An 18,474-nucleotide genomic window follows, 5' to 3' on the forward strand; every position below is an offset into this window, starting at 1 on the left:
TATACTAAATCCATATTTACTTTGATTTTAGTCCTTCACATACTTTTGAAAGATTTCAACTGGACGACTAAATTGATCAGCCAATCTTGTTGCTTTAAATCATTAGTGTTTATATATATATATATTATTTAGTTTGAATATTTATTAAATAAAAATTCATATGCGTTATATTTTATGATCATTTGTAACTTATTATAACAAAAAAATAATCTATTGATCACAAAATTTTCATAGTGGGAATATTCAAATTTCTAATAATATATAGACGTTTTGAAAAATTCAAATATAACATATAAGAAAAAATATAAATGTTTTTATTATATATTTAATGTGATTTTTTAATATCTTTCAATAATATAAAATTTAAAAAAAGAACTAAAATACCAAAATTGTTATCAAATACTTATTATTCATAATAATTAATTTTCATATATACGTTAATCATATTAGGTAATTTCGTAGATTCTAATTAAGGAAAGTGCAAAAACAATTTTGGTAGATTATTTATCAATTCGATAGTTTGTTTAATAAAAAATATAATGTAAGTCAAGATGGACCAACCTATTTTTCTAAGAATAGTATATTTTATATAGTCATTTATTAAATGAGAATTTATAATCATACAATTCTATGATCATTCATATCATTTTATAACTGAATATTTAAATCTTCGATAACAAAATTTTCAATGTGAAATCTTTAATAAGTTTATAATTTATAAATGTTTTTGAAAATTCATTGAAAGTTTTAATATTAAAATATTTATGTAATCTTATGGTATATAGTATAATATATATATATATATATATAAATATATATGTTTTATTATTAAATGATATTTTTTACTCATATGGTTTTAAAATAATGTGTATCTTCTTATAATATTAAATAAAAGTTCATATTAATACAATTTTATGATCATTTGTAACTTATTATGACAAAAAAAAAAATCTATTGATCACAAAATTTTCAGAGTGGGGATCTTCAAATTTCTAATAATTTATAGACGTTTTGAAAAATTCAAAATATAACATATAAGAAAAATTATAAATGTTTTTACTATATATTTAATATGATTTTTAAATATATTTTAATAATATAAAATTAAAAAAGAACTAAGATACAAAAATTGTTATCAAATATTTATTATTCATTATAATTAATTTTCACATATATGTTAATCATATTAGGTAATTTCGTAGCTTTTATTTAAGGAAAGTGCAAAACATTTTTTGGTACGTTATTTATCAATTCGATAGTTAGTTTAATAAAAAGTGTAATATAAGTTAAGATAGACCAACCTATTTTTCTAGGAATAGTATATTTTGTATAGTTATTTATTAAATAAGAATTTATAATCATACGGTTCTATGATCGTTCATATCGTTTTATAACAAAATATTTAAATCATCGATAACAAAATTTTCAATTTTCAATCTGAAATCTTTAATAAGTTTATAATTTATAAATGTTCTTGAAAATTCATTGAATGTTTTAATATTAAAATATTTATGTAATCTTATGGTATATAATGTTTAATATATATATATATATATTTATTTTATTATTAAATGATATTTTTTACTCATATGGTTTTAAAATCATGTGTATCTTCTTATAATAAAAATGTTAAACCATTGATCATTAATTTTTAACATAATAATTTTAATAGTTTTAGTCATTTATTGTCGTTTTTAAAAATTCAAAATATAACATATACGAAAAAATCTAAATTTTATTTTTATAGCTAATTTGATTGTTTAATTTATTTTAATAATATAAAATTAAACAAAAAATGATGGAGGAGATATACACTGTTATCAAATCTTTATTATTAAACTCATTAATTGTCATATATATATTAGTCATTTATGGTAATTCCGTAGGTTTTATTTAAGGAAAGAAAATATCATATCATATCTTTATATCATATAGTTTGACCAACTTATATATCTAACAACATATAAAAATCGAATGTGGACCTACTTATTTTTTAATTGAATGTAATTGACTACCTAATTGAGTGCCACCTATGCATTGGGGCCTCTTTTAATTAATACAAAATTGAGGTTACATCTTTTCAAATGTTCCTCAATTAATATATAAGGGATTGGTTGGTCTTTGGTTTATCGTTCAAGTACTGTAACGAGAAAGAAAACCACCTATGTGTACCGGTGAGGGGTAGATGGAGCACGTGGCGTCACGTGACCTACCAGCTCATACAGTAGTTGGTTTTCGTTACTTGGTTTGGGCCTTTTGAACACAAGACTATATAAGCATGATCTTTAGGATTTTGTTATGTAAACATGGTGTTTGGGCTTTGTGAAATATGGTCTTTCATTTTGACCGTCGCCATAATGTCAAGGGCACATTCAAATATGTTTCAATTCTACAAACCTTTTTATTTGTTGGTGTGCTCTTCTCTATTATTGAAGTTGGACTATGATACAAGAGGATGATGGTTGGTTAAACTGAATGAACAAATTTAATTTTTTTTTTATTTCTTTTTGGTAAAAAAATCTAATTTTCTTTCAATTTTGCTTTATTTTTTTTATAAAACAATAACAACCAAATTTTGGTTGTACAAATCCTATTTACTAAAATTATATTTTAAAACTGTAAAAATATGGTTTGTGTAAAATCTATTTTTTATATTTTACAACATATGCAATTACATGAAATACGTCTACATCTCACATTTTATAGTAAATAGTTACGACTATAGTATATCCAATCTTATAGTAAATAGTTACGACTATAGTATAGCCAATCTGAATCAAACCGTGATCTGTAAATCTGACGCGGCATGGGAGAAAACTACAAACAAGGGAGGCCTCGGCTGGATCATCTCTGATAGAATAGGTGCCATCGTCAAGAAGGGATCAACGATCCAGGACCACGTCATTTCACCAATTGTTGCAGAAGTACTGGCTCTCCGATTGGGACTCATCGCAGCAGTGAACCTTAATCTTATGTCGATTAGGATGATCTCTGACAACCAAACGCTCATCAGAGCAATCAAAAACGACACACAGGTCAAGGAAATTTATGGAATCGTCCACGACATCCAACAAATATCCTCTGTCTTCGTCAATATCTCGTTTTCTCACCTTCCACAGAAGCACTTCGTGAAAGTTGATTTTTTAGTTAAATCAACCCTAAAGGGCTATCATGTAATCACCCCTGCTGTGGGTTAACAAACTACTTGGGCCGTAGGCCTCTTTTCCTTTTTGCTTAATGAAATTTCAGTTGACAAAAAAAAAAAGACTGCTTATATATGGAGACTAATTTGATACATGGAAGAAGTTTCACCCAATATATGAATGCATGTAAATAGACACAAATTCATAACATATAGCAAATTAATTTAGTTGACATATAAAAGTTTCCCTGTATAAATGTCATTAGTCAGCTCATTCGTGACAAAAGTTAGTTTAACTGATAACAAACAAACAGTACCAGTCCCTTTCTCATGATTGTGGACAATTTTTTTGACCTCAATTTTCGACAATTCTTTTGATAGTATAATAGAGTTTCGACATTTAAAACCAATGAAAGCATATCTCCAAACAAGCGGGTATGGTCTGTTCCGCATTGACTATTACCAACACAGGCAACTACCAGCAACTCCAGCTAACGGAGTAGTATTATACCCATGATTGGAACGACGAATGTAATGGTTTCGCTCGCATTTAATTCGGTTAGGTTGAATCATAATGTCAGATAAAATGTAAGCAAGACATGGGTGTCTAGCTATCTTGATTCCTCTCCACACTCGTTTGAAATGACTGATTATAGTGTAACTTTTGAAACATTCTCTGAAGGTCTATTTATGAAATAGAAAACAAAAAACGAAAAAAAAATGCAAGGCCTACAATTTAAGAAAAAAGTGAAAAACCTTAACGTTGGATTGATTATACATTAAACAACAATCAAGTGATAGTAAGAGATGAACTCTACATTACATGCATTTAAAACTCTTCATCTGATCATGCAATCACACTACTAGCCATATCATTGTTACTCCGCCGATCTCTGCATTCTTCCTCGTCCATAGTGTCGCATAGATCACTCCCTCTAGTCTCTGGCAATCCAACCGTAAACAAACCAAGCAAACCTATCGCAAGACCAAACAACCCGAATGACCAGACCCCGTTTTTCCGACCAGCTGCTACCATAATAGGACTGAAAACACCACCAAGCACCAATGCCTGCCTAGCCATTGCGATGGCCGAGTTCCTCACACATGTCGGAAACAACTCAATTGTGTAAATCATCTCCATGTTAAAAGCCGAACATGCACAAAAGTAAGACATTAGCTCTAGTACCAACTGTAACGCCCCGTGGTTCTTTATTCTCATATTTTGTAACGCGAATATGAGAACGCTAGAGATCCCTCCCAAGGCCGTAAACCCGATGAGTGCGTTTTTCCTGCTGAGTTTATCTACAAGGAAAAGCGTGATGAGGTTCGCTGGCAAGTCCATCAAAGCGTTAAACGCTGCACTCATATAAACGTTGAAATCAAGATTTGATAACGCTAGAGGCATCCCGTAATAGACCAAACCGATCCCAAACGCAACCGCCATCACCGTGGATAGTCTCTTAAGTGCCCATCTCTTCTCCACCAACACCTTCATGGCTGCGTAGATGTTAACACTAGGCTTCTCATCTATGTTTTCTTGCTCCTCAAATGGTAAAATCATGGTGACATCGCTCGAAGCAACCCTTTTGAGAATCGAAATGGCTTCTTCTCTACGACCTCTAACGAAAAGCCACCTTGGAGACTCGCAAACGAAAAACCGAACCATGACGCAGTATACCATGGTCGGAACCGAGGTCCATATATAGAGTATCCTCCATGAGTTCCCTCGGTTTATATAAGCCATGGCAGGGAGAGACAAGAAACCGAGCATGAACCCGAAGAAACTCATGATCCCCACACGTCCTCGCCACTTCTTCCCGACCAGCTCCGTCGAGAGAACTAGAGCACACGTCCCGACAGTCGCTCGACCAACCCCGTTAACGAACCGAAGAAAAGCGTAAACCCAAATATTAGGCGAGAAGACCGTAAGCATCGTTGATATCGACATGATGAGACAAGATAGAAACAGCATGTTCTTACGACCCATCGACGAATCAGCTAGCGTTGAGAGAACCAAACCTCCGATCAAACATCCGACAAAGAAAGAACTCTCCGGCAAGCCCTTGACGAACGAGCCGGCGCATTGGAGACTCCACTCTGAGATAACGGAGACGTGTGGAGAGAGATTCCATGACCATGGGTTTTGGGGAGGATGCAGATGTTGGAGACGGAGTCGTGGCAGAAGGAGTCTGACTCGGTGCAGTGCCACGTGGGTTCGAAATCAGTGAAGACAGAGATGAAAGTTTGTTGCGCGTCGAAAACGCCGGAGAAAGAGACTAACGTGGCTTGGAGAAACTGTGCCCAACCAAAGCTTCCAATGTATCTCTCGATGGTCTCGTCGAGGGACCTTGGTGGAAGCGAGTTTGAATCTGTAAGAAGCGGCCGAGTTGGTTCAGCCATGAATGGTTCAGGAGTTTCCACCTTTTTTTCTTGTTATTGTCTTGCGGAGAACATCTGATGCAGCGAGTCTTTCGTTCTGCTTTTATTACAGAAGTTGTTTTTGACTTTTCCACATGGTAATGAACCTAACTATTTTATTCAACGGTAATGATTCATTCAAGTTTATAAAATTTTAAATGCTTACAGTATAAGAATTTTTCTTATGCATTTGTATGTTGCAAGAATATAATTTTATTTTATTTTTCCTGATGCTGTTATTAATTTGTAGTGTCATGGTTTAATGATATAAATGTTAGTGTTAACCAGGCCGGAGGAATAAAAAGCAACAGTTGAATTAAAACAATTATTTTCGTGGTCTTTGATTTGTTACACGATGAATTGGTTGTTTGAAATCACGAGACACATGTGCGGAAGAAGCTTATACCAAACTTGGACTTAGAACTATACAGAGTACAAACTTATCGTAACAGTTTTTTGAGGTATTTTCTAAAACATACAACTTTCGACTTGTTGACTATTATACATCGTGTTTTCATTGCGTACATTCATTTCGAATTATACTATAGAGATAAATAAAAAGCTTAACCTCATCGCTCAATTTAGAAAGTTCTCACATGTTAGTCTATCATTTGTTTTTCCCTTTCTTGTTATAATCAAGTATCTTTAATCAATATAATAAATGTGAAATACACTAGTTTTCTTCTGGCGTGGACTCGCAAATAAATGATACGTGACAGACACATCCCATTCCTAACGTTGCTGGCATTCTGATCCTTGATTCGTTTGGGCCATCATGAAAAATTTATGGATGGAATACTAAGTTTGTCTAGGCACATAACGTATAGAGAAATTTCCAGATCGATCGTGTATGTAGTATATATAATTATATATACTAACAAGAGTGTCACATGTCTCTCAAAATAAACTATATACTAGATCTTGACCCGCGCAACCGCGCGGGTGTTCTTTTTCGGTTTTATAAATATATATATTTATTTTAGTTTATTAGTGGTATACAATTTTAACGTTAACCATATATTTAAATGTTTATATACCTATTTCAAATATAACAATTTTATAGTTTACATGGTGTAACAATCAATAGTTTAAAACCATCACATGTATTTTTCATTTCTTATTATATATTTATGTTACTGTATTTGGATTTTATTATTAAACAAATTAATATATGCATGAAACAACATATTTGAAAATTATTTTGTATCAAATTTATATTCAATTTTGACCCGCCAACCTTCAAAGTCGTATTTCCTTATAGCAATATTTTTTTACGTTTATTCATTTTAAAAATATATTCTTTATATATACAAAAAATCTAAGATATATCAATTTTTATACATGTATCATATAGTTTGCGAATGTTAAGTAGTTATGTCATCGTATTATATTTTTAGTATAAATATTTTATATTTATGAAAATAAAATTATAAATTTATCAATTTAATATAATTAATCATATTTAATTTAATATAATATTTTTACTTTAACATGAATTATTATTAATATAAAATAGATAAAATAAGATATAATTTTGTGTTTTATTTTATAAACGATAATTGAATACATATTAATGAATAATAATAGTTCATTGCTAATTAAAAAATTAGTTAAAATATTTACATAAACTTCCTGAAAGTTAAAATATTGTTAAAATATTTTTCAACAGATTTTTTAGAATTATATATATATATATATATAGTTAAAATGAAAAGATATCATAATTAAAATAAATACAACAATTTTTTATATTATTAGCTTTAATAAAATCATGTTAATTTTATACATGTATTATATAGTTTGCTAATGTTAACCCATGTTACCAACATATTATATTCTGAACATAAATACTTCTGAAAATAAAATATATAAATATAATATTTTAATATAGTTTATCATGTTTAGTTCAATATAATATCTTTTTCTTAATATGATTGATTATGATTATATAATAGGTAAAAGAAGATAAAACTTTTATTCTTCATTTTATAAAATATATTAATGTATAATAATATTTTAAAACTAATTACGAATTAGAAAAAATATTTACATAGAATTTTTGAAAATTAAGATCTTGTTAAAATCTTTTAAACAGATTTGTTTGATTTAAAAAAAATTATATTTAAAATTAAAAGATATCAAAAGATATTATGACTAAAGTAGTTCAAAGATTATATATATTATTAATATTAATAAAATACATTTAATATTATTTTTGTAAATGGTTCAAATTAAAAAATCACACATGAAAGAAGTCATGATTTCTATTTTAATACAACTCATTATATATATATATATATATTGGTTAAATTATTTAAATCGGTTTAGTATTTTGAACTATACAATGGTTTATATTACTACTATGTATAATTTAGTAAGGAATCAAATATGTGTTTGTTAACCAATCCGGTTTTATAGGAGTCAATTGTTATATTAGGAATGATATATTATTATGTCATATTAGTAGGAACAAATGAATCATAACTGATTTCTAGTGAGAGTCCATTTTTTTAAATATCACACATGAATCAAGGTTGTGACTTCTGTTTTAATATATAAGATATTAATATTAAAATAATAGGTATTTCAATTTTTTTTATTCTGTGACATTTTGCAACCAAATTTTGTTAAAAATGATTAAGACAGCTTCCAAAACGGAGGAACAATACTGGCTTTTGGACCTCTTTTATGTCCATAACGGGCTATTTTATTTTTATTCTGGTAGAGTACGATTCAAGAAACGAGTGGAGTGAAGAAAATTAGAGAAATTAACTTGGGACTTGGGATAACACAAGAGCATCTAATTCCACCTTGACCACAAGTCATTCTTTTCCTTATTCCATCTTAGTCACCACGTCATCCTATTATTATTTTTGTTATCTCAATGGTGTGTTTATAACTTTATATCATCCCATCCAGTAAATTTATATGACCTACCTGGCCGCGTATAAGAAAGGTAACAATAATGGTTGCCGCGTTAATTTTGTCAGTAAAATAATAATAAAGAACTGTGAACCAAAGGTCAGAAGGTGCCTTCCTTCATAAATATTCCAGCAAAGAATCTTATCTCCATCAGCAAAAATCATATTTCAATTCGAAGAAGCAAACAACATGTCTACGGGTATGGGGAATTTCTTACGGAAGTTGGGAAGTGGTAAGAGCAAGAGCAGTAGAAGTTTTAGGGGAGAGAGAACGACGTCGTCCTCTGTCTCTAATGAACCATCACCGTCTGATGCTTCAGTCTCAGTTTCCGACAAGATCAACGCCGCAAAGAAGAAGTACGCTCTCATCCCTGATCGTTTCTCTTCCTTGGACCAGGTTCTTGTTTTCTTTCTTGTTCATTAAATCTCATTTTATGATGTTGACTTAGACTTTTGATCACCATGGTTTCTGCCACTTCCACGTTCTTTGAGTTCTTCAAAGTCTTAGACCATCATTAAGACTGAAACCGTTCAGGTGGTTTCTCAGAATTTTTTTTTATTTTTTTATCTGAAAAAAAAAGTTCAAAAAGGAACCAATAGTCGATGGAGTCCGAAAACAGTACAAAAACCCTTCCAAAATTAGTCATTATTTTATACTTTCTGTGATCGATTTTTAGTGGTTTTATGAGACCCACACACTAATTTTTCTTTAGAAACCACCTAAACTACCGCGATAATCTTGCTCTCACTTTTGAGTATTTATTTGCTGTAAAAAATATAAATGGTTATAGTATTTTGTATTATCCAATATTTCGTTGACACTGAAATATAAAATGTATTTATATACAATAGTGAGTTAAATATCGGTGTACTACTAAAAACAATTTTTTTTGGTCAGCAAAAAAAAACAATTTAGAACGGACAAAAAACATTATTAGTCGTAAATTATTCATTCACATATGTTTTTTTAAATAATACTAAAAAGATAAAAATGGATATTTATTCAATTTTTAGTATTTTAATATTTTTAAAAATATAATTTTCTGAGTTTTACCAAAACATAATTTGGTATATTTTCTAACCGAAGAAAAATAAATGTATGAAAAAGGACTAGAGATGTAATGTGGTTGATGAGTTAATGAATGGTATTTATTTTTAAAAAGGTATCAAAAGCACTAAGAGAAGCTGGTCTTGAATCATCAAATCTCATTCTCGGAATTGATTTCACAAAGAGCAACGAATGGACTGGTAAACTATAGAAAAGAAACAATACTTATATGGTAATAAACTATACCATATACAGAATGTAACAGGGTGATCACCGTTCTGTTTATTTCAGGGAAAACATCCTTCGAAGGAAAATGTCTGCACGCTCTTGGAGAAACTCCAAATCCATATGAAAAGGCCATATTTGTAATAGGCCAAACGTTAGCTCCTTTCGACGAAGACAACCTCATCCCTTGTTTCGGTTTTGGTGACTGTGAGTTATGTTTTCTGTTTGTTTCCCCCAAGAAAAACATCTTCAAGCTTTGTTTCTAAGACTGTTGTTCTTTCTTGCGTTATCTAGCAACGACCCATGACGAGGAAGTGTTCGGTTTCCACAGTGATAACTCTCCATGTCACGGCTTTGAAGAGGTCTTAGCATGTTACAGGAGAATCGCACCCAACTTACGTTTATCAGGTCAGTAAAAAAATATATACCTTCATTACCAAATCATAAGCTTCTGAATAAAGTCTTGTTCAAAAGGGCCAACGTCGTATGGACCGCTTATCGACGCTGCGGTCGACATTGTTGAAAAGAACAACGGACAGTTTCATGTTCTGGTGATTGTCGCTGATGGGCAGGTAAAGTTCAAACTTTATAAAACAAAAAGTGCATGTACACATAATAGCAAATGTTCTAAAATCGGTGTAAGCGGCACCCGTTTAAACAGCAAATCAGACCTAAACGAAACGATTTTTATAGAAAGTTTTTCTTTAAAAATTGGTCTAGGCGTTCAAAGTCGATTTAGGCCGTCTAAACAATAATCCAAATAAACCGCATAATAACCGGCTAACGATTATTTTTTGAGCATTGATAAATAACAAGACCACATTCTGAATGGCTTAGGTAACGAGAGGTTTGGATATGCCTGAGGGAGAACTCAGTCAACAAGAGAAAACAACTATAGACGCCATTGTAAACGCAAGGTGAGACAACATAGATTGCTTTCACTTCTCAACTCTGTTTACTAAAACCTCCTTTTCACATTGCAGCTCATATGCATTGTCGATTATTTTAATCGGTGTTGGAGACGGTCCATGGGAAGACATGAGGAAGTTTGATGACAAGATTCCTAAGCGTGAGTTTGACAACTTTCAGGTATCATCTCATTTTTCAACCCCTCTTCCATCTATATTCTGAGCTTCTTCTTGTTCTTGATCTTGATATGCTTCTCTCTGCAAAGTTTGTGAACTTTACAGAGATCATGAAGAGAGATACACAACAGTCTGCCAAAGAAACTGCCTTTGCTCTTGCTGCTTTGATGGAAATTCCCTGCCAGTATCAAGCAGCAATCGAACTCGGCTTACTCGGGTACTTAAATGTCTCTTTGATATAAGTCCAATAGACAGAACAGAGCTATTGTCTGTTTTTTGTTTCTGTCCTAACTGCTACTGATGTTCTTTTTTATAAAGGAAAACGACGGGCTTAGCCAAGAAAATAAACCCAAGGCCACCACCTGTTCCTTACACGCCTCCAGTTCGCACTGGACAAGCATCATCTGACTCAGACGAACAAACTCAGGTCCCATAAACTGCTTACTTTCTTATTATGTTTGCTGCCTTGTCTCACCAAATCTCTTGTCATATTGTTTCCTGTTAAAACAGAACTGCCCGATTTGTCTGACTAACCGAAAAGACGTGGCTTTTGGCTGTGGTCACATGGTAAGTTTCACCCCCAAGAAGCCTAAACTGTTTACCTACCTATTACAGTATCACTCAAACCCATTCATGAACAAGAACAAGTTTACTCAGGTTTGCAAGTTTCTTGTTTGCAGACTTGTAGAGAATGTGGATCCAGGATATCAAACTGTCCCATCTGCAGAGTACTGATCACAAGCCGGCTAAGGCTTTACACGTGATCGCTCTGTGCCTTTGCACATAACAAAACCCTTGCACATACTGTCTCAGGTTTACCAAGTGTCTCTGACATTGTTCTATAATCAGATTGTACCTATTAATTTCCTATGTACTATATATGTTAGCTTGCGAACAAGAATGACGAAGCAATGTACAAAACATGTGTAATGTGTTTTACATTTTTATTCTCTGTCTATCACAAAATGTTTGAAGTGACTGAATCTTGCACCAGTTTGATAACCACAAAGCATGCCAGATTCAAAAATAAAATAAAATAAAACATTAACGGCCAATAGACATGCCTATCTTGGCATCCATTACAGTAGCTCTTTCTAAGAAGTGATCATTCATTACTGAGGTTTGGTTGTGACCGTGTCATTGGGCTTTGGCACTGGTTGGATTCTTTGGTAAGGCTTCCTGGTAAGAGTCTCTCCCCTTAGAGCAGCCACGTATCTGTCGTTGGTATCCTGCTTCTGTTTCAGCTCCCCGAGGTATTCAGCTAGCCTCTCTTGGTTTACTTTACCCATCATCTGACCAAATACATTGCAGAGTCAGAGAAAAAATACCACAAATAAAGCTTAAAACTTGCACTATGAGGAGCTAGTATCAACCTCAGTAAAAGTATAAAACATATCCTTTCATGCTTAACAAATCAGCCCTCTAGATTAATTAATACAAAGCTATGATCAAGACACTTAATTGAGTCAACATTGTTAAGCTGAGTAAGAACTCAGATACATAAAGCACGAGACAAAACGATCATCAACGTGTTCAAGATATCATTCAAGAGAAGTCAACACAGCAGCAAGGCTTCTATAGAGACTATGTAACTCAAATAAACTGTAACCATGAAGCTCAGTAAAGTAACTCAATTTCTCAGGTAGCATAAACAGGAGACACAACAAACATCAAGCTGTTCTACTCATCATTTAAGATAAGTCCACACAGCAGCAAAACTTCTCCAGAAACTAATGTATAAACAAAAACGTAACTATAAAGCTCCAATAAACTAGCTTTGCGACAATCATCAATAAAAAAAAAGTTACATGTTTTATCACAGAACAGCTATCATTAAGCTGTCTGATAAGCCCTAGATATTAACAGATAAGCCCCAGACACCACAATCATTAAGCTGTTTGATAAATCCACACAGCAACAAGGCTTCTCCAGAGACTTGTGAAGCTCAACAAGCTAGCTTTCCGACAAGAATAAAATAGAAGACAAAGTTACATGTTTCTATCACCGAACAGCTAATCATGGTCGGTAAAAAAGAAATCCTAAACAAGGAAACTTGCGCCGACAACATCAGACAAATGCATAGTTTTCGAGTAAAGGAAGCATTTTTATGAGATCCGATGATACATACGACGGTTTCGGGTCGGGCGGATTGTCGGAGCCGGGCCTCGAGCTCCGGGTTAGTGGAATTGGTGGCCTGCATCACCCCATAGCCGATTATCCCAGGGATAACACCGCATACGGTAGCGAACGTGAAGAAGAAGGATCTCGAATCTCTCGTCTTCCTCACTAGCCATCTCCATGTATCGCTCTTCTCATACAAAAACGACATCGTTCTCTCCCTCCGAGTCACCGTTTCTACTCACCGGAGGTTTCTTTAAAGGTTCACACTTTAGCGTAAATGCAAATGCCCCCTATTGTTCTATACATTTTCAATATCACCCCTAAAGATTATTATGTTTCAACTTTTACCCCAATAGTTTAGGAATTAACTTTTAGCCCATTAAGTTTGTTTTATGACAACAACAACAACAACGTTACTTAAATCCGGTTTACAAGGGAGAAATAGAGGTGTCGAGTAATTAAAGGACGTTCAATCAGTTGTAAACTCTTATCAACTCCAACCAAAACGAAATATAATTCTGAAAAATTATATGTTCTTTTTGATTTAAACAACTTTTTTTTCTTTCAATTAACGCTTGAAGAGAATGCTCATGAACATTGACTCAAGAAGAACAAGATGGATCCAAAGTTGTTGTTCTGTTTGCCGCAAGGAGATGCATTGTTCAACCCTCTTAATACTATGTTTATTCAAATGGCTTGCATTCTCGTCTTCTCTCAGTTGTTCTTTCTCCTCCTCAAACCATGTGGTCAAGCTGGTCCCGTTGCACAGATTCTCGTAAGATATAAAAAAAATACATTTCTTGTGTTACACGCAACACCTTCTTTTTAGGGCTTTTTAAAATAGTGATTGTTTTTTTTTTCAGGCTGGTATTGTGTTGAGCCCTGCTCTGCTCTCAAGAATCCCTAAAGTTAAAGAGTTCTTCCTCCAGAAAGATGCAGCAGATTACTACTCTTTCTTCTCATTCGCTTTACGAACATCTTTCATGTTCTTGATCGGTCTTGAATTCGATCTACAGTTCATGAGAAGAAACTTAAAGAAAGTCACCGTGATAACCATCAGCTCTTTTGTGTCTTGTGGTCTCCTCAGCCTCGGGTTCTTCTATCTCCTCAAACCTTTACTACACATCAAAGAGGACTACTTCACGTTCTTCTTGGTTCTGTTCATTACCTTGTCCAACACGGCATCTCCTGTCGTCCTCCGCTCAATAGCTGATTGGAAACTCAACACATCTGAGATTGGACGGTTGACTATCTCCTGTGCGTTGCTCAATGAGTTAACAAACGTGGTGGTCTACACTCTAATCATCGCGGTCGTATCTGGTAAATTGATAGGGGATCTCTTCCTATTTATTTTCATGACAGGAGCCTTAATCTTGCTCAATAGGTTTCTAGCTCCATGGCTCCCAAAGAGAAACCCTAAAGAGAAATACCTATCAAAAGCTGAAACATTAGTCTTCTTCATCTTCCTTCTCATCGTTGCCATAACAATCGAATCATACGATGTTAACTCATCGGTTTCGGTTTTCATCATCGGCATAAACTTTCCAAGGCAAGGGAAAACTCACAGAACGTTGATAAACCGGCTTAGTTACCCGATCCATGAGTTTGTTCTTCCGGTTTACTTTGGTTACATTGGGTTCAGATTCAGCGTCATTGGGTTAACCAGACGATATTACATTGTTCTCGTTATTATAGTGATTCTAACCTTAGTAGGGAAGTTTATTGGTGTGATAAGCGCTTGCATGTACCTGAAGATCCCCAAGAAATATTGGCTTTTCTTACCAACCATTCTCTCTGTTAAAGGCCATGTGGGTCTTCTTCTTCTTGACGCTAACTACGCCGAAAAGGTATTTTCTTCTTCATAGTTTAGATGATTACTGCCTCGTTTAGAGTATATTGTTTCACATGAGTACTACAAACTATTTTGCTTCAAAAGAATCACACAAGCTTAAACTAAAGCTGCATTAGTTTGTACAAAAGTCTTTTTGATTTGAATAAATTTAACATTCTTTCAAAAAAAAAAAAAAGAGTACTACAAACTAACAAACAATATATAATATACTTGTTAAAGATGACATTCAATACTACTGTGTACTATTGAATTTGTTAATTTTCACAACATGCATGAGTTGTTAAAGTATTTCAGACATGATTTAGCTAATATTAAAGTATTTATTATTGAGCATCATCATCTGTGAGAAATTCATAGAGTTTTTTAATAATATATTTTAATATTCAAAATTATCAACCATTAAAAGTGCAAGTGTTGAGAAAATCTTTCATATATACTAACTTTCCCAAATTTTTATTTATTTTTAGTGGTGAGAAATTTATTGAGAGTTTTATAGTCGATTTTCATATATTTTCACATTTTTTATATTTACTTTTAGTTGTGAGAGATTCAATAATGTTGGAATATGCCTGTAGAAATGGTGGACCACAACTATTCATGATATGGTGATAGCGGCTTTGGTGATCACGACTTTACTAAGCGGTGTCCTTGCGTCTTTCATACTTAAAGCAAGAGAAAAAGACTTCGCTCACCAGAAAACTTCTCTTGAGTCTCACGACACGAACGAGGAGCTACGCGTCTTATCTTGCGTCTACGGAGCCCGCTGCGCTCGTGGTGAAATCTCTCTTATCTCGTCCTTGAGCGGCTCTCATGGAGGCTCCAAGCCTTTCACGCCTCTTCTCATGCACCTCGTACCACTCCCGAAGAAACGAAAGTCCGAGCTGTTGTACCACGAGCACGATGAAGATGTGCATGTAGATGATGACTTTGGGACTAACGAAAGTTTGATGGTCAACGATTCTATTGACTCGTTTGCCAAAGACAGCAAAATCTTGATCCAACAGGTGAAGCTCGTGACGCAGATGGTTAGCATGCACGAAGAGATATGTAACGCAACGGAAGATCTTCGCGTTAATATTGTGTTTCTTCCGTTTCATAAACATCAGAGGATCGATGGGAAGACTACAAACGATGGTGAACATTTCAGGCAGATGAACCGTAACGTTCTAAGGCATGCTCCATGTTCGGTTGGTATATTGGTTGACCGGAACATAACCGGGTTTCAACAACCGCATGGGTTTGGTTCGGTACAAAACGTTGCGGTATTGTTCTTTGGTGGTCCGGATGACCGTGAGGCTCTAGCTTTATGTAAATGGTTTGCTAACAACACATTGATACATCTTACAATCATACAGTTCGTTCCCGAGGATTCACATCCAGAGTCTCCAGTTAGGAATGCGACAACACGAGATAGTAGTGAGGTTCTTATAGATGTTCAGGGAAGAGACCAATCGGAACATGAAGCAGACCGAAGTTTATTAGAAGAGTTCCACAATAGGTACCTTACTAACACTCTTCTAAAATTAGAGCCGGTTCTGAGCACAGTCGGATGAAAGATTCGCTTCGACTCCAAATTTCTTAAAAATTTATACAATATGTCGCATGGTTTCTAAATTGCCAAAAATATTATTTTATTAAGATTAGCTTTAAAATATTTATAACCTGGCCTTAGTGCAACTCACACTTCCATATGCAACAGGTTTGTGTCAACGGGACAAGTAGGGTTCATAGAGAAGCGTGTGAGCAACGGACCACATACGCTGACGATTCTAAGAGAGATTGAGGAGCTGTATTCACTGTTTGTAGTTGGGAAGAGCAGAGGAGACTGTCCTATGACGGTGAGAATGAAAGATTGGGAAGAGTGTCCGGAGCTTGGTACTGTCGGAGATTTCTTCGCTTCTTCTTTAGATGTAAATGCTTCTGTATTAGTTGTTCAAAGACAAAGAAATTCACATGATGACTTTATAGATGATTAGTAAACATTTCTTAGTTTCAGCAGTAATTATCTTCTCTATTTAATCTTTTTTGCATTGTTTAGAGTTTATTAAGGTTTCACGTGTGGAAAAAGGGTCCGGACCTAAACCCTAAACCAAGACTAAAGAGTTTGGTCTCTTAGAGCACCTCCAATGAAGTTTTTCTATTGGGGGTGGTCTTAGCTCTTGTCTCAAAATAACAATACCACATGCATGGTTGGATCTGCGCACATCTTAATGATATATTGGTCTTGGCGTCTAAAATTTCCGAAGATAATATACATAGACTCCCAAATTGTGTTAAAACTTATTATTATTATTACTAGAGTCTTTCTCCGCGCGATGCGCGGAAAAGTATGTTGATACTCGATTTTTGATTATAAGTTCGAATGTTTTTGTTTGGAATGGAAGCATTGTATTTTTCAAAATATTTTGAAAATTGGTGAATATCGAGTTTATGCAATTGTTTTAAAAAAAAGAGTAGCTAAGTAATCATAAATAATGTAAGAAAGAGATCAAGTCTTTTGAAAATCAGAAGCTGCGCTATGGACCATAAGAAAAAAATAACCTGAACTTGGTTAAAAATAAGTTAGTAAACTTAAATTTAAGTAAATACCAAGCTATGGTTATTTATATAAAAAGATCCATACCTGGCATAGCTTGGTAAAAATTCTGTGTAAGTCCTTCTTTATTTAATTGTATCATCGTATGGTTGATATGTTGGGCGTTGTAAATCTGTGAATAGAATATTTTATCAGAAGACTTTTGAAAAATGGTGGAAGTGAAAACTACTAATTTTAATTAAAAATACTTTTTTTTGGGGGGGGGGGGGGGGGGGGGGGGGGGGGGGGGGGGGGGGAAGGCCTTTGAATATTTCTTTGTAGACTATGTTCTTCGCTTTTCAGCTGGTGGGAATCTTCGCTTTTGATGATTGTTAATCCTGCTTTGCTTGTGACACGTGAGAGGACCACATAAAGTTGACCACGAGCGAAGACCGGTTTAGGCAGATATAAGATGACATCTTTTAAACTTTGGCCTTGGCTTTTGTTGATTGCATTGCATAACACAATCTGATAGGGAATTGCCGCCGACGTAATATGAACGTAACTTTGTTTCATCATACAAAAGAACAATCCTTGGGATCAAGACTTCTTCTCCAATGTGTGAGCCAGTGATAATTTTGCCCTTGATAAGCGGTCGCCAATGTGGGTTAGGATCATACGGGTACCATTGCATAATCATTTTTTTTATTTATGTTTCGCAGAAGCATAACTGAGGCACCAACTTTCATAGTTAGTTTGTGCGAAGACAACCCTGAGAATTCCAATGAATTGAGATACTCAAAGGCATATAATGTATCATTTTGATCTGATGTAGTGTCCGATATCTCAAAGCTGTCTGAGCTGAAGTAATCTCGTGACACCCCGTCGGTCTGTGAGATTGTATAAGCATTGATTTCATCGATGGTTTCATTACGGGGTGTGAGTATAGCTTTATCAGTGTAGGAGGTCTGGGAATTTGTCAGTTTGTTGACTTCTCCATATGCGGTATCAACAACTTCTTTTAATGGGTCAACATAACTCACGAATCAATGATTTATCGACAGTTATCATTTGTTCATGGTAGTCTTCACGCTCATATCGCGATTCTAATTGTGGATGATCTTCCCCAACCTAAAGGAGCCAATCG

General features: G+C 34.0%; 3 protein-coding genes and 1 pseudogene across 3 annotated transcripts; 2 read left to right on the top strand and 2 right to left on the bottom strand.

Moving 5' to 3' along the window:
- Positions 1-3,877: 3,877 nt before the first annotated feature.
- Positions 3,878-7,310, bottom strand: LOC125576405 (annotated as a pseudogene).
- Positions 7,311-8,490: 1,180 nt separating this feature from the next.
- On the top strand, positions 8,491-11,786 carry LOC106354780 (E3 ubiquitin-protein ligase RGLG4). The gene is made up of 11 exons (XM_013794817.3): positions 8,491-8,878; positions 9,645-9,729; positions 9,821-9,961; positions 10,049-10,162; positions 10,229-10,326; positions 10,592-10,671; positions 10,738-10,843; positions 10,929-11,056; positions 11,158-11,266; positions 11,350-11,406; positions 11,520-11,786. Exons 1-11 carry the CDS (start codon positions 8,672-8,674, stop codon positions 11,601-11,603), a joined length of 1,209 nt encoding a protein of 402 aa, XP_013650271.2. The 5' UTR covers positions 8,491-8,671; the 3' UTR covers positions 11,604-11,786.
- On the bottom strand, positions 11,741-13,231 carry LOC125576407. The gene is made up of 2 exons (XM_048736430.1): positions 12,968-13,231; positions 11,741-12,131 (listed from the first exon to the last, which is right to left on the bottom strand). The coding sequence occupies exons 1-2, from the start codon at positions 13,166-13,168 to the stop codon at positions 11,952-11,954; spliced, it is 381 nt and encodes a 126-aa protein (XP_048592387.1). The 5' UTR covers positions 13,169-13,231; the 3' UTR covers positions 11,741-11,951.
- A 17-nt stretch (positions 13,232-13,248) lies between these two features.
- Positions 13,249-16,831, top strand: LOC106356064 (cation/H(+) antiporter 2). The gene is made up of 4 exons (XM_013795904.3): positions 13,249-13,735; positions 13,824-14,807; positions 15,388-16,310; positions 16,512-16,831. Exons 1-4 carry the CDS (start codon positions 13,577-13,579, stop codon positions 16,786-16,788), a joined length of 2,343 nt encoding a protein of 780 aa, XP_013651358.2. The 5' UTR covers positions 13,249-13,576; the 3' UTR covers positions 16,789-16,831.
- Positions 16,832-18,474: the final 1,643 nt, after the last annotated feature.

The sequence above is a fragment of the Brassica napus genome, chromosome A7 (assembly GCF_020379485.1).
Source record: "Brassica napus cultivar Da-Ae chromosome A7, Da-Ae, whole genome shotgun sequence".
NCBI lineage: Eukaryota > Viridiplantae > Streptophyta > Magnoliopsida > Brassicales > Brassicaceae > Brassica > Brassica napus.

Coding starts and splice junctions, on each gene's coding strand:
- LOC106354780 (XM_013794817.3), top strand. CDS start 8,672: ATGTCTACGGGTATGGGGAATTTCTTACGGAAGTTGGGAAGTGGTAAG. Junction 10,327..10,591: donor TGATTGTCGCTGATGGGCAG/GTAAAGTTCAAA, acceptor TGAATGGCTTAG/GTAACGAGAGGTTTGGATAT. Junction 11,407..11,519: donor CTTTTGGCTGTGGTCACATG/GTAAGTTTCACC, acceptor TCTTGTTTGCAG/ACTTGTAGAGAATGTGGATC.
- LOC125576407 (XM_048736430.1), bottom strand. CDS start 13,168: ATGTCGTTTTTGTATGAGAAGAGCGATACATGGAGATGGCTAGTGAGG. Junction 12,132..12,967: donor CCGCCCGACCCGAAACCGTC/GTATGTATCATC, acceptor GTATTTGGTCAG/ATGATGGGTAAAGTAAACCA.
- LOC106356064 (XM_013795904.3), top strand. CDS start 13,577: ATGGATCCAAAGTTGTTGTTCTGTTTGCCGCAAGGAGATGCATTGTTC. Junction 13,736..13,823: donor GTCCCGTTGCACAGATTCTC/GTAAGATATAAA, acceptor TTTTTTTTTCAG/GCTGGTATTGTGTTGAGCCC. Junction 14,808..15,387: donor ACGCTAACTACGCCGAAAAG/GTATTTTCTTCT, acceptor ATATGCCTGTAG/AAATGGTGGACCACAACTAT.